The following is a 15,796-nucleotide window of genomic DNA, read 5'->3' on the forward strand; positions in this document are numbered from 1 at the left end:
TCATCAGGGAGATGGCGCTCACTAATAGTTTCCATCCACAGCTGGAAGTAATAGAGCTTCCCATTCAGGCCATTCAGGCTCTGTGGTACCGCCTTTCATGCGAGACACGATGAGGTCGTTTTCTCTGAACGGGGGGATATGTCTTGTAATTGCACGGTCTTATACGTAATGTGTGACATTTGTGTAAGGCACAGAATAGAATAGAACACCTCTACTGTCATCGAATGGAGCAACTCCCAGTTTGTGTACAAAGAATAATAAGACTTAATGCAGTGAAAATGGCAGTAAAGTAAGTACAGCAAAGGAGTCAGGAGTGTTTTAAATGTCAAAAATGTAGCAGCAATATGGACTTCGAGACTGTTGGCGTTATTGTAAATTCAGTGAACTGGAAGAAGCTATCTCTGAGTCTGTTTGTTCTGGTCCTGATGGACGGGTAACCACTGCCAGGGCGCAGTGGGTGTTGTCACCTGCGATTGCAGCAGCTCTTCTGAGGCAGCGGGACGTTAAGGACATTGACCGCTTTCCGGAGCCTCGGTTCTGCCTCGCACTGTGATGCAGGATGTCAAAACGCTCTCAATGGTTGAAGAAAGAAGAAAGCAAAGGTGACAAAAGTAAGACTCAGTGATACATTAGAAGTGCAGATGTGTGGGGGGGAAAAAGACCCAATGTAAAAGTAGCATAGTCTTTTACTTAAGTAGAAAAAGTAATAAATAAATAAATAAGTAAAAACAAAAAGCATACGTTCCAACTTACATAGCGCTCATACTGAGAAATGATAAAAATGATGTTACATGCTGCATGTTAATGTTTTGGAGCTAGCTAGCGTTGTCTTGACTTATAAGCTACCAATACAACGTGCAACCATGGCTTTGCTTAACGCTGCGAACTGATGAGCAATTGAACGCCAAAAGTTGGTAGGATTAAGACTTGCTCAAGACGTAATGTATTCCTCATGACTCTCTTGGAGAAGACATCAAACATTCCTGTTAATAAAGCCATGTATGGGGAGTTTCTCGCTTCTCCAAATATGCCGGGCAATATTGTTTGTTGGTTCACATTGTTCCCTTGTCACTGTTATCCCTGTTTTTTCCGCTTTAAAAGACCCCAAGATCCCGATCAATGAAGTTCTCAAACGCCTTTGACGTGTCTGTCCGTTTTGGTCTTTTTGATCTCATGTTGTCATCCACTGAAGAAATACTCAACCCCCTACCAAACCCTTACAACATTGCTCACTTTGATTCGAAAATGGTGCTCGTAGGGCGTGGTTTCAGGACATTCAGCGGACATGCCCAAAATTGTTTGAGATGGGATCGGTTGGCCACTGAGGTTTTTGGGAAGAAAATGTGAATTTTTCCAAACAGCCAGTGCATTTCTGTCCAGTCCCGACCATCACGCCCCCCAGCAGACGTCCGCCTTACAGACTAAGTTTCAGTGCATGACTGCCCATCGACGACTACTTTGCAGCGCATGACATGACACATGATTAATAGAACTGCATTGGGTTCAATTCTTAATGTAAATACTCATATTTTTACTAATGTACAAATTAGAGTAAGACGTTTCTATGATTTGTTGCATTGCCTCTCCTGAGAATGTCTTCAATATGAAAGTGAAATTGGTACTGTGTGAAATATTCAAATGAATCGAAAATCAATCAAGGTGAAACGCTAATTGTAAATTGAATCGAATTCAATGAATCAAATCAATTTGGGGAATCTGAATCGATACCCAGCACTAATTCTTACTAAGAGAACCGGGTGGCAATTTTAAACATGCTACAGTGTTCTCTCCTGCAGTGTTTCGGCATTTGCGCGCATGTTTTGAAGGTTGGCTAATCATGATGAACTTCTATCTCACTGCAAGCAGCACATGCATGCACATGTTAAAGCCCACACACAAGTGCTATGGGGCCTCAGGGAGGTGTCATTGTTTCCATGTGGTGTTCCAGGATTGCATTTGCAGTAAAGCCAAGCGTGGTGTCCCTGCAGCTTCCTTTTGCGCGACCTGCGGTGTTATCAAAGCAGATCATCTGTATTTCTGCAACTGCACAGAGCTCCTGTGTTAGGTTCCCCTTTATTCGTTTTTTTTCAGTCACTTTGGTACACTTCTCAGATCCGAATTGAAATTTACAAAACATTAAGTGAGTTTCTCAAAACAATTTGTAAAAATAGCAAATTTTCTTTCTCAAAATCCTTAGTTCGTCTCTCCAGAGTAAGTCACCATCAGAATGTCAAGTCTTTGTCATTGTGAATGGATGAGGAAGTCAAATTGCTTCGTCATTTTGTGGCCTTGTCAGTGTAGCAGTGCACTCTGAAGGGATGTTCTGATATCAACTGCCTCTAAATGACCATTATTCTAAATTGTAAGTTACACATCAGTGTAGGTGCAAGAATGATAGCAAGAGAGAGCAAAATTCACCATTTATATTTTCACTATAATTTGTTGACAATTCTTCTCATTATGTTACAGAAATAAGCACAAAAAAGAAAGAAATAAAACAATCACAAAAGTAGAAATGTGAACATGATGGGACAATCTCTTTTGGTAAAAATCATCCACGCAAGACTGTAGGATTTTTAGTTCAGCTTTCCTTCTTCCTTTCTGCCACAAATTCTCATCCACGTTATCTTCACTTGCTATGAGCTGTGTGACTATCATTAAGCTAATGCTAAATGCGTTTCTCTGGTTCGAAAAAGTCAAGATTGGCCTGTGAAAAATCTGAGGAAATGTTTAAAAATGTGCTTGAAATGTACCAAAGCAACTGTAAAACGCGTAGTCCTACTCACGTGTGTCCTTCCACTATTGCATTACATACTCACATTAACACCAGCAGCTTTTTCTCTCGCCACGCCAAATATTTAACAGCTTTACAATACAGCCTCAAACTGTACCACTCACTACCTGAACATTTTTTTCCAATTAGTGCAGTATGACTTCAAATCCAACAGATGTCGCCAAACACCATAAGACCTTTATTAAATCGACCGACGAGAACCGAAATGAAATGTATTAATTACATTGCAATGCACCTTTTTTAGTCTTTATCAAAACCAGTAACGAAGCATATCTCAATAAAACACGAGAATTACAAAAAAAACTGAACACACCGACAACATACACGGAACCGACACCCAAAAATAATAAATTATGACAAATAAAAACATTAATTAAAAAATCAAGGTGGGGGCGGTTTAGAGCTCTAAACCCGACACGGCCTATTTTGTTCTGTCTATCTAAAATTTTCCATTACTCTCATGCAAAACAAAAACAATGGGTGACACTTCATTAATCTACATCTATAAATAAACTGCTTTGCATTTATCATCAAAGTATTGCGCATCATTTTCCGTTTCATGTATTGCTGTACCATGTCTGTGCTCCAATTTGGCGAATCATCGTCGCGTGTATCAGCTGTGACAAAAGTTCCATTTTTAGAACATGACGTGTAAGTACGTCATACTTATGCCTACAAAAAAGTAGAGAACGAAGCAAGCGCTATTAGACGTTTTTTTTTTATAGATAGATAGATAGATAGATGTGGTTTAATACCAGGGGACTGAAAAAAGTAATTCAAATGTTTCAATCGTATTATTAACTGAATCATGTTAATTAGTTGGTTGAAGTGCATGCAATGATGTTTTGTTGCATGCATTGTGAACATTTTCTCCCTGTGTCTGTGTGGGTTTTCACCAGGGATTCTGGTTTCCTCCCATATTTTAAAAACATGGGGGGGGGGGGGGGGGGCGTGTGTCAGTGCAAATGGCTGATTCTCTATATTGGCTCAGTACAAGATGGGAGACACTGATTTCACATAATGTCCAATCTGTTTTGGTTGAGGTATGTTACCATGTTGTGACACAGTGAGTCTAATGCACGCAACATACCTAGATGATGGTGTCATTGGACCCAGTTTATATCATTTGAAGCAGAATAATTGCCACATAAAACAACCTGTGACACAGATCCAACACAGTGGCGCAAGTTGATAACATATAGCACGCACTCTCCCAATTCTGCAATTTTCACTCGCTTGTAAACTGCTCTCTCGCATACATGTACCGTTATTAAGTGTACTGTACACTTCAGAACCGTCGGGTATAGAATGTGGATTGGGACAGAGCCATCGTGTGAGGTAGGGAGCCCTTATCGCATGTTGTTTGCCTATCTGTTCCACGTGATCGAATAGAGAACATCCGTAAGACTGTAAAAGCAGTCCATAATTTTCCTGCAACCTTGTTTGCTCTGCTCTCTTTCACTTTCACTTGCTTAGTCTACATTGTCTAGCAGCAAGACACTCTTTTGCCTGCTCCCCAAAAATAATAATTTCAGCTGGAGGAGATTTCTGACTGAGATTTTGATTAGATAAAGCAGCAACACATTTTTGGTTATTCACTAAATCCATGACAGGCTTGTTGCTGTTTGCGACGGCCAAGAGCCGTCGACAAATAGTCGTGTTCCCGTTGTAGTTCAGTCAGTATTTGCAAAGGCTATACACGGCAACCGTCTTATCAAGACAATGTCCAAAGTGTTGGTGCAGAAAAGCCATTGCTTTGTTTTAAAACTCTCCTACCTCGCCGCCATGATCTGTGTTGGTCTGTTACAGATATGATCTCACAAGCGAAAAACAAATATATATATATATATATATATATATGTTTATTAAAAATAACATTCAAACCTGAATTTAAAAAAATAAAATAAAAGAGCATTGGGGAATTATGCTGTTAATGATATTGATCAATAATTTATCAAAATTATGTTGTGTCAATGTACGTATGTACTTGACAGCCTACAACGTCCTTGAATGGATTCTTTTTAATTGTGAATGTTCCATTGTGTTATCTTGTGGGGAAACGCTGCTAATATCACAAAGATAAACATCCGGACAAAGATCTTCTTTATTGAGCAGCAGCTTCATTTTATGCATCGGCTTTTGTATTTACAGACATAATACACACATACATACAAATACACACTTAAATACATCCAAACATATCACAGAACCGAGCAATTAAAGCAATAGCAACATACAATCCAACACATTATATTCTTAATCAAAATGAAAGTGCATTTTGTGAATGTTGAAGAAGTACCACATGAAATTACAGAATTAATATAAAAAGAAGGCGCATTAACAGATTGTCATTTTATCTCTGGGGCCGCCACCCAAGTTATTGATGGCTTCCCCATGCCCTGTCTGCACAGAGGGCATGAACCAAAATGATGATAGATTTTGAAAGAGCACTTGAAACATAAACAGCGGTGGCGGCAAGGCAGGGTGATTTCAGCTTTGCGAGTCATGCACGCCACGCAGGTCATTCCTTCTCCTTCGTCTGTCAAGAAGAGAAAGGAAAAAGAAATCAGTTTGTGACACAATGGCGCTAATTGCTTCGATAAAGACAGGCTTCTTTACGTGTTGTCACCACCGTGTTGAGAAGGGAGAGGTCATCAGATGTCAAAGAGTTTATGTCTGAAGTGGATAAGGACGGGACTGTCTTATATGACTTCCTGGTGAAAATTCTTCTGCGTATCTCAGAACCTGTGACAAAAAGAGCGTGTTCACATGAATAATGTGGTTTGATTGAAACAGCTACACCTGGGGTGTCCAAACTACGGCCTCGGGACTAATCACGGCTTGCGCGTCAACGGAAGAGAAGAGAAGAAAAAAACTATTCTCATCTCTCCCTTTCATGGACTTGGAAGAAAAAAGTTTGGACACCCTTGACCTACATTCAGGCTGAATAGCAAACATGAAACCTACCCAAGAGGAGAATGGAGCATGTCTGTCCATAAATGTCAATCATGGCCCACAGAGGCCTCCTGAGGTTGATTTCTTTGGATAATAGCTTGTACGTGTTGCCCCGCTGGTCTGCAACATACAAGCTGCCTGAGCACGACAGCCAGAATTCTATCTCTTTTCCTGCCATGCAGAATAGCTCGCTCACAGGAGCAGCCCAATGCCCGGGGGTGTCAGTGAGGTCAGGGATGGCCAATTTGGGCAGTGGTAGAGATCGGGAATCTGGATCAATGTCGGTAAAGCCCACTCGCAAGGCTCCTTGCCATATGTCACTGTCGTCCACGACCCGAAGGCGAATCCGCTCATGGAGCTTCACGGGGCGATTGCTGAACACCAGGCCATTTTTGAAGGTGTCTTTTGACCTCTTTGCATGGCGACACCCCTCACTCAGGTGGATCCTGTCTCCTATGGCCTGGTGATGGAACATCAATGGACCGAGGCTACGGAAACCACACGTTTTCAGATTTCTTGGCTTATCTGCAAAGTACAATGTGCATGATGCAATGAATGATTTGCATACAGCTCAAAATGTTTCTCTTTTTTTCCAAGATTCTTCAGAACTTATATGAATCAATAGGTAGAAATTGAAAAAAGTTCATTCTAGACTAGTGCACACTCGAACACTATGCTAACGAGTCGCTACTAAATTGGAAAGGGGATAAGACAGAAACACATAAAGGCTACAATGTAAGAAACGAGGCTTCAAAAGTGTGGAAGTAGAATTCAGAATGAAAATGCAAGAGGCTTGAATTCCACATGAAATTTACAAGGTCATTTTGTACTTGACAAAAACAATAGACGGTTCAAGAGAAGTTTTGAGTAGTTGAGTTTTAGTTGTTGATTAAATATGTTTTGCAATCAATGAATAATAATTTGAATCAATTCAATCTCAATCAAAATAACTATGATTATTATTTGTTCCATTATTGCACAGCCCTGCTGCCTACACTAGTACAAAACATCTTTGTTTTTTATAAAACCCGTCAGAAAGTTATTCATTTAAAAATGTTTATTATTGCAACTGCACTGCATCATACTGAGAAGTCATTTTTTTAATAGTATGAGGGAATATATATATATATATATATATATATATATATATATATATATATACGTATATATATAATTTGTGAACAAAATACATTTATGAGATTACATTTCAAACAAAATTAGATTTAACTGAATGTATTACTGTTAAGTATAAATAGAAAACTCACCAATCATCCTGATTGCCATCATGTCGTTCTCGTTTGGGTGAAGAAGTTTGAAGAACAAGCCGAGTACACCTGTTTTAATGAAAATGGAGGCATGCAAAGTGCATTTATAACATGAGCGCACGTGACTTTAAACACCAACTTACACTACATGAGAAAAGAGGCAAAAGGGGCAGGGCCTGCAAGGGGTGGCCACCTTTTGGAAATTTCCCTTCTCCTCGCCCTCTTAGAATCACAGAATATTGTCCGTTTTGGACGCGTGAGCGTCTACATCTGACTAACGTGTTAGTAAACGGATCCAGGTCATATCGTGAATTATGCAAAATTGCAACATAGAAAAGGACTTCCATGAAGTGAATAATGGGAATCATGTTGAGTAAAAGATATGGCCCAGAAGCTGTATCCCTTACACACGCAGCGGAGTGAAGTCATTTTGAAAATGAAAGTGTAACTGGAGTCCTCCCTTCAAGCCAACCTCTTTATTCTGATTGGCTGGCATTTGACACCATAAGACACGAAAAGCCATGAATGGAAAGTTACGTTGCACTGGGAAAGTTACGATTTTCTTGTGTCAGGTACTTTTACTATGAGTAACAGTTTCCAGGAAACAGCTGGGTTCTGCAAATAAATGGATTATGTGCAATGTCCACAATATGAAAAAAGAATAGTGTTTTTCGTGCTTCCATGTGAACGTTGATACAACACAATATTTATTTATTATTTTTTTTTTCCATCTTATGACTAATGATGGACTCAATTCTTTGGCTTTGTTATACCACGGATGTCTAACGCCTGAAGCGCTTTAATATTTAGTGAACTGTTTAGGAACCAAAAATGGACCTCGTTAAAATATGTGTTTTTCATTTCATGCCCTTTCCGTCATAACAACCGTCACTGATCTAAAAACCGGATCGATACAAAAAAGCGAAAAGCACTTCACTTTGCTATGACATCACAAATCATTTGTTTGGTTGAGTCTAATATTTTATATATATATATATATATATATATATAGTGTGAAATATTTCATTTCCATGTTTTCCCTCTGACCCTTAACCGCAGTCTGATTCCCAAACGGAACATGGACGACGACGCACGTCACCGAAGGATGATCCTCGCAAAAGTAGCAATAAATGTACTTTATTTTTGCTTTTATTATTATTATTTAGTAACTCAGAACATGCAAACACAACAAACATGGAGGCAAAGAAATATATTGGAATTGTTTTTATTTTTTTTTTTTACAAAGGGTGACGTCATCAACAGGCGTGCAGGCCACCGAAGGACCCCGATCACATCAAGTACCGATTTTAAACTTTACATAAAATTTTCTGGGGTGTTTTAGGAGTTAAAACAGCTGCAGACGGCCACCAATTCAATATACTGACAAATGTATTTGAAACGGATTAACATGCTCAACCAACGGACTATTTAGTAATATTAACAGTAATCCTTCATTTTCGCAGATAATGGGAACTACAAGTTACTACATGTTATGTTGTTAATAAAGTTTCAGACACATTTGGAGGAAACTCAAGTGGGTGACCGCGTCGTTAAAGGAGTGCTACATGGCACTTTTTCTTTGTGTGGGTAGAGATATGTGTATTTCTTAAATAAATGAATAGTTATTTAGTACAAATGATAAAAACATGATGAAAAAAACCCGATAGTTGACATTATAAATGACATTTCATGTGATTTTAAAAGGATTAAAATGCAATTGATTTGTTGTGTTTCTCAGACTTAAAATAGAAAATGTTTCATTGAGGGTTTATTTCATGTAAAAATAGTTTATAAAGCAACCTTGCATTTAAGGTTAATAGGCTTTCTGTATGAAAACAAGACTAAAGTTAAAAACATTTTTATTGTTATGTTATTAAAAACAAATCTGAAAATATCCAGTTGCCCTTCTAGCTACCAATGCAGACTTTGCTACAATGGCATGTGATTTAAAAAAAAAATTTTCACACTTGAGGTTTCTGTTTCATGTTCAAACTGATAACACAAATTGCCCATAATCAAGATCCGGCATCGTGACTACAGCTTTTATGTCACATGGGCCACGTGTCATATATTTTGCAGCTTTTTTTTTTTTTTACTCCATTGCTAATTACTTCTTCTTTATTCTTAAACATGGGGATTACAGTACAAATCAATGAGTTCTGGCAATTTTTTACCACACTTTCAACATCCCGACCCATTGTTGTCGGGTCTGGCAGGTGCTCTAAGTGGCTGAGGCAACCTAAAGGAAAGTGGGGCTGCCAAGGAGGGTGATGGCTAGACTTAGGTATATGTTAACCACTCAAACTTTGCTGGTCGCCCACTCTCGTCCAGGATGTTGACATTGTGGTAAAACGTCTCTAGAACTTGTCAATTTGTACTGTAATCAAATATCAATTAAGCCTCCACAATGATAGTATCCAAAAGTGAAGGTGAAAGTATAGTTAAAAAGGAAAGAACATGGAAACATACATACAAACATGGAAAAAGAATGTTAGAGTTACCATCGGATGTTTGACACAATTTAGGCTTACTGTACTGTGCACCAATCACAGCAATATTTTGTATTGGAGAATTTTTGTTTTAATCTTGAACTCTGTTCTTTGGCCAATTCATGGGGTCAGTGTTCTAATTAAGTTTTTCTATGCCAAATCTATTCAAGCATGCATGGACCTTATTTTGCAGTTGTCCACCCCCCGTTTTTAATCCATTAATTTATTTTATTTACTGAGAATAAAACACCAGGAATAATCAACCTTGTACTAAATTCTGTGCCGTATGTATTTACCACCCACATGAGTCATGAATCAGCTTCCGAAAACATGTAAGCTATGATTGGTTGTTATCTGAGCCGTGAGCAATCATTTTCAGTCTACCTAAGTGTCACACAATAAACCAAACAGCTGATAAAGTCATTTTCACTTTGACAGTCTCTGTTTTTATATGAGCCTGTTTTGATGATAGTTTTATGGCATAATGATACTTTGATGAGCTGTGGTTTCTATGTCAGTCAGGATTTTTTTTTTTGGGGGGGGTGGATCTGCACCTTGGAGTAGGGAAAAATGTGTGGAAGGCGGTGATGAAAAGTCGAGGGAACAAGAATTTAACTGTGCAGAAGGATATTCTGTACAGTGTATGTATGGTGCAGAGAAGTGGACTTTAACACTTGTGGGCAGTTTTGAGAAACGTTTAGAAGAAAAATGCCTGTAGAGATGTCTCCATTTAGATCGTATTCAAGAATCAAAGGAAGCTATTATAACAGTCTTTGAATTAAATATACTTGATATTTGGTGATTTTGCATCAATTCCAAGATATTATTCAAGTAAATATCTATTCCAAGTGACGCAAAAAAAATAGCCGTTGAAAAATGTGATTAATCGCAATTAATCATGGAATTATTTGTGATTAATTAGTTAAAAAAAAAAAATCACTTGACAGCACTTAAATACATACTTACATACATACATACACACAAAAACAACTAGATGTAACTAGATGTGAAGCAAAACAAGGCTCCAATGTTTGTCCCCCATCGCCCTTAGACAAGCACATCAGGCCATCAAGAAAAATCAACTTGTTCCCTCTCCACCTATTCAAAACGTCATTAATCTACAGCCGTCCAATTACAGGCTCCCTAGCCTCTTTCCAACCAACCAATAGCGAGGCCCAGTGGCTGTCACCAATCCCAGGCTGCATCCGAATGTGGCCATGTACTTGCTCGGGTGTCCAGATGCTGCTTATGTATGATATGTAAGGCGAGCTGCATCAGTTGGAGGCAGTTTCTCAGCGCGCGGACTTATGGCCTGGCTCACTATGGCTGCCGAGAGGTGAGGGCCAACAGTCAGCAGTGGATCTCATCTGTCGGCATTCGGACCTCAACCTTGCCCACTTGTGTGTTAGGTCATCAAGGAGATCCTGACTGGATCTTCCTGGAATTTGCTGAGACCAAGCTTTCCCATGGATCCCAACATCCAAAGTTCTTTCCTGTTCAACAACAGCCTCAACCAGTTTAGCAGCGAGATCAAAGCGCCAGTATGCCAGTACTCGGTACCAAACTCTTTCTACAAGCTCAACACGGGCCTCAGCAGCCAGCTGCCACCAGGGACCCCGCATTGCATCAGTGACATTCTGAGCCGCTCCATGGTGGGGGTGGGCACTGCGGGCACCACCAACGCCCTACTCTCCGGCTACTCCACCGTGGGGGGCTTTGGCGCACCTGTCTCCAGCACGTCCATGTATTACGGCCGAGACTACAGCTCTCCCTTGAACAGTTTGGCCAAGACCGGCGGCGAGTGCCCCATGAAGGGTCGCGGTTTGAGCTGCTGGGCCGAGAGCGGCTGCGACTGGAGAGGAGGCAAGCAGCAGTGTGCCAACAGTGAGTCCTTACGCCATATTCAGGAGTACTCTGCAAAAAAGTCATAAAATGCACTATATTGCTTTATTTCAGTAAAATTATCTGCCAATAGCAAGGACAATTTAACAAAAAAAAATCATAATTCTTAACACTTCCTGCAGTGATCTACTTATTATATTTCTTATTATAAGCTACATTTACCCAATACCAGTCATAAAGTCTGAATAACTTATTGCAAAATGTTATTGTAAAATGTAAAATGTTTATGTGTATTGTTTGTTTATTGGCTCTCGCGGACCCGTAATCCTCATGAGGGAAAAGATAACGCACGAAAACAACTACACTGCTCAACAGCAGAGATGGCTTTATCTGTCGAAACATTTTTGATGCTGATTTAAAAAATGTCTTTACTTTTTTTATTTTTTTATTTTAGCACATCAGGTTTTTGAGATATTTTCATGTTTTGTTTTAACTTTGACGTATAAGAACTCGCACAAGACATGTCACCATGTGTTGCTATTCATGACAATGATTTTCTCAAGAAAATTCCATCTTTGCTGAAGCTTTAATAATTAAAAAAATTCAAATAAAAAAATTACTAAATGTGAGCATCCATTATCTGACCCCGCTCATTCTCACGAGCATCACGGGCATGCTGGAGCCTAATCCCAGCTGTGTTCGGGCAGTAGGCGAGTCCATCCTGAACTGGTTGCCAGACAATTGTAGATTACTAAATATATTACGATATTATTATTATTATTGTTATAACTTGTGAAAACGTGTTGTGCTAGAGAAAAAACAAGGGCAGATTCAGAATCAGCAAAAATAGATATAGAGAGAGAGAAGTTTACTTGCATCTCTGATTAAAACATTTAGCAAAAATATATTGACCGGCGAAATCAGCAGGGCATCATGGAGAGATGCATTTAGTAAATGTGCGACAATCATACTGAATTAAAAACAATGTTGATTTTTTTTATATAGTGTAATGCACCTTCAACTCACTCACAAATGATTTGGAATTAAATTATGAACTTTTCTTAATCCTCTAAATGGTGGGCACGTGAATCATGGTTCCAATTTGGGGTGTTTTCAGGTGGTCCTCTGGGGGAGATGTCAGGTCGGAAGAAGCACACCAGGCCAACCTTCAGTGGACATCAGATCTTTGCTCTGGAGAAGACCTTTGAGCAAACAAAGTATTTGGCCGGGCCTGAGAGAGCCAGACTGGCGTATTCTCTCGGCATGACTGAATCTCAAGTCAAGGTGAACTTTCCAACCGATGCTCATTTGTTTCACTTGGTGCTTCCAATTAGTGACCCTCATAAAGGGTTAATGTGTTGGTTATTATTCATTTGTGTATTAACATTTAGCATATAAAAGGGGTTTGTAAATCTTTTCTAGAGGTTATTGGGAGATGATACCATTTTACTTTGTTTTACATTATTTCAGTCTGTGAGTCAGTCAATGAGTGATTCCAGTCAACACTGATAAATTAGATGGGCTGGGTTAGGTGTGGTAATTGTGTTGCAATTATGCACCATTATCGACACAGATTATACATATGTCCTATTTGTGTGGGTAATTGTCCCATAACTTGCCCTTTGCTTTGTAGGTTTGGTTCCAAAACCGGCGCACCAAGTGGAGGAAGAAAAGCGCCTCGGAGCCGAGCTCCACGCAGGCCCATGCAGGGCAGGCCGGCGAGGTCTCGGACAACGAGGTGGAGGACGAGGAGTACAACAAGCCCCTGGACCCGGACTCTGATGACGACAAGATCCGCTTGCTGCTGCGCAAGCACCGCAGAGCTTTCTCTGTCTTGCGGCTCGGGCCACACCACGTCTGACGCCACCAGTGGTGTGCAGGGGGGTTGTAGAAAGAGCATCTGCATTTGATAGAGGGGTCATCAAGGTCGAAAAGGTTTCTCCCTAATATCTGCACCCCAGGCTGCTCTCCCTGCTGACTTAATACGATTCTGGGATATAATGCCTGCTAGACCGTCCTGGCCATCTAGCGAGCTTCGCACGCCAATGACACATACTTGCATGCTAAGCAGTTACTTGTACACAAAGTGTAGCGCGAATTCAAGCATGTTCAAAGGATGTCCTCTTAAGCCACCTATGCCCCAAAAGACTGCAAAAAGGTATACCGTATACGGAATATTATTTGTAAGTTTTTCCATGGTGTACATAATTTTTTTTCTGCTTCAGTTGCTCAATTTCAGCATAACATGATACATACGGCAATGTGATACGTTTGTCAAGAAGCCAACCTTCTAGTGTATTATGGTTGTTTTTCAAAATGGTTAGGTACGATGTAACAAGAAAAAAGAGACAAGAAAAGGCTGACATTTGATACAAATCTTGTATTGTATCTCATTTGATTGTGCAGTTGTACCAAATGTTGTTTGGTGATGTAGATTATATAAAAAGTCGGATATTTGTAAATAAAAATGACATTTTGGGAAGTATCTACAGTAATCCCCCCCACCCTTTTTTTTTTCCATTCAGATGACCTAAAACAAAACTGGGCAGCACGGTGCTGTACTTGTCAACTCGCTGGGAAAGGCTCCAGCTCTCTCACCACCCAAATGAGGACCAGTGTTGTTGAAAATGGATGGATGGCTAAAAGTTTATCCATACTTTTGAATGAGTGCATTTTTTGAGCAAATTGTGTTATTTCTCACATTTGTAATGACTGAACACAAATCATGTTGTGCTGGCAGGTGACAGTTTAAATAAGCGAGCGTGCTTGTGACCATGAGGGGTGTACGGTCGAATTTAAAGAAATCAATACCAGTTCACCAGCTCATTGACCAACTAGTCTCTGCAATTCCACATAGCTCAGAATGCTGTGTGGAGAAGAAAATTCTGGAAAAAATACATTTAAACTTCCATAAATGAATTTTAGGGGCAGTTTTATCGTAAATCCACATCAACCTAACACACTGTCTTTTGAATGATTGACTGTTGAAGATTATTAGTGCTTTTGAGATTGAAGCAGTATTGTCAGAGGCGGTTGGGTTTACTTTAGACTTGTGAGCTGTTCATTCTTGTGAAGATGTGTAGGCAGAGTATGCATAAGTCAAGATTTGCAGTTAGTGGTACCTTCAACACAAACACCTTCCTTCCACCCTCGTTATTATGATATAATGATGATATCTTACATAATAGAGGGGAAAATGTATTTTTTTTCCAATTTTTGTGACCATGAAGGCAGCTGAACCAGACCCATAAGTTATTTTGAGGCACAGGAATCCTTTGTAGGTCTTTCAAGTAATTGATTAAAGCGCGACAAGATTTAAGTTTTTCTCAATATTCAGAATTTATGATATACTGAATTTGGAGGATATGGAGTATTTGCTTGAGTTTGATGCAGGTGGCGTGGGTTCACTTTTCACTCAGTGACAGTGTGAGAGTGGATGATTGTCTATGTGCCATTGACTGCCTGCCTTATTTACTGAGGAACACCTGTTTTGTGGCATATACCCCACCCTCAGACTACTGACACCGTAAGTAAGCCACCACACCGGATTTGCAGGTTGCTTACCCGCATTATTAGAAGGCATCCGGAAAGTCCACTTTATTGAACTTGTGTTAAATAAATCTACAATTCCATAGGGGTTTGTAGCCCATTGTTATGGTGCTCAAAGACCTCTAAATGTGATTTTTTTTTTTACAGGAGTCTATATTGTTTATATACAAGATAGAAAATTGTATAACCACACAGAGCTTGAAATTTAATATTTTAACATTATTAAGATTATCAATTAATGTAGAGATGCTGCTCGATTTCTCTGGCTCAACAATAAAAAAAAACCCATCAGAGTTGATGGTTTATCTAATGACAATTATTGGGCAAAAAGAAAAAATCTTTTATTTGTCTATGACACCTGCATATAAGAGGCAAAAAAAATCAAATGCGCTTCCACTAGATGATAGAAGGTACATAATTAACCTTTGTATCCACACTTGGTGAATTGGTTTGGGAAAAGATGCTTTTCCCATGTGACGTACGTACCATGGCTCAATAACGGTTGGCAAACACTGCCATAATAACCTGTATACCTTCATGCCAACACCAAGTATTACGACGTTTCTTTCCAGCTGCCTTTTTTAATTGTTTCCATCATGGCATGCCTTCAGTTACACGAGCATATTGTTGTTCAATATATGACAATGTTATACAGAGACAGGATGAATTCAAAAGAACAATATGCTGAGTGATATAGATAATAAAGCACTTGTTTCACCCGCCCAAATGCCATCACTTCATGTAGATTTAGGACCCATTTTCAGATGGATAAAACACAAATTCATACATATACAGTAGCTATGACTTTTTTTAAATCACATTTCAACATATTGTTAAGTAATAGAAAATGCAATCATTTTGCACTGGCAGGGGAAAGAAATAAAATGAAAACGCAGTTACCA

General features: G+C 39.4%; 2 protein-coding genes across 3 annotated transcripts; one reads left to right on the forward strand and one right to left on the reverse strand.

Moving 5' to 3' along the window:
• Positions 1 to 4,880: 4,880 nt before the first annotated feature.
• Positions 4,881 to 7,433, reverse strand: LOC148344466 (E3 ubiquitin-protein ligase NEURL3). 2 transcript variants are annotated; one of them, XM_088305981.1, is made up of 5 exons: positions 7,208 to 7,433; positions 7,015 to 7,083; positions 5,762 to 6,274; positions 5,414 to 5,539; positions 4,881 to 5,333 (listed from the first exon to the last, which is right to left on the reverse strand). In XM_088305981.1, the coding sequence occupies exons 1-5, from the start codon at positions 7,380 to 7,382 to the stop codon at positions 5,143 to 5,145; spliced, it is 1,074 nt and encodes a 357-aa protein (XP_088162107.1). In that variant the 5' UTR covers positions 7,383 to 7,433; the 3' UTR covers positions 4,881 to 5,142. The 2 variants fall into 2 exon arrangements, with proteins under 2 accessions (XP_088162107.1, XP_088162116.1); XM_088305990.1 differs by having other exon boundaries at positions 5,170 to 5,333; positions 5,427 to 5,539.
• Positions 7,434 to 10,969: 3,536 nt separating this feature from the next.
• Positions 10,970 to 13,206, forward strand: nkx6-3 (NK6 homeobox 3). Its single transcript, XM_088310959.1, has 3 exons — positions 10,970 to 11,387; positions 12,463 to 12,629; positions 12,979 to 13,206. The coding sequence occupies exons 1-3, from the start codon at positions 10,970 to 10,972 to the stop codon at positions 13,204 to 13,206; spliced, it is 813 nt and encodes a 270-aa protein (XP_088167085.1).
• The last annotated feature ends 2,590 nt before the right edge of the window (positions 13,207 to 15,796 follow it).

This window comes from Idiotropiscis lumnitzeri, chromosome 1, assembly GCF_059441095.1.
Source record: "Idiotropiscis lumnitzeri isolate Australia: NSW breed Sydney's pygmy pipehorse chromosome 1, RoL_Ilum_1.0, whole genome shotgun sequence".
Taxonomy (NCBI): domain Eukaryota; kingdom Metazoa; phylum Chordata; class Actinopteri; order Syngnathiformes; family Syngnathidae; genus Idiotropiscis; species Idiotropiscis lumnitzeri.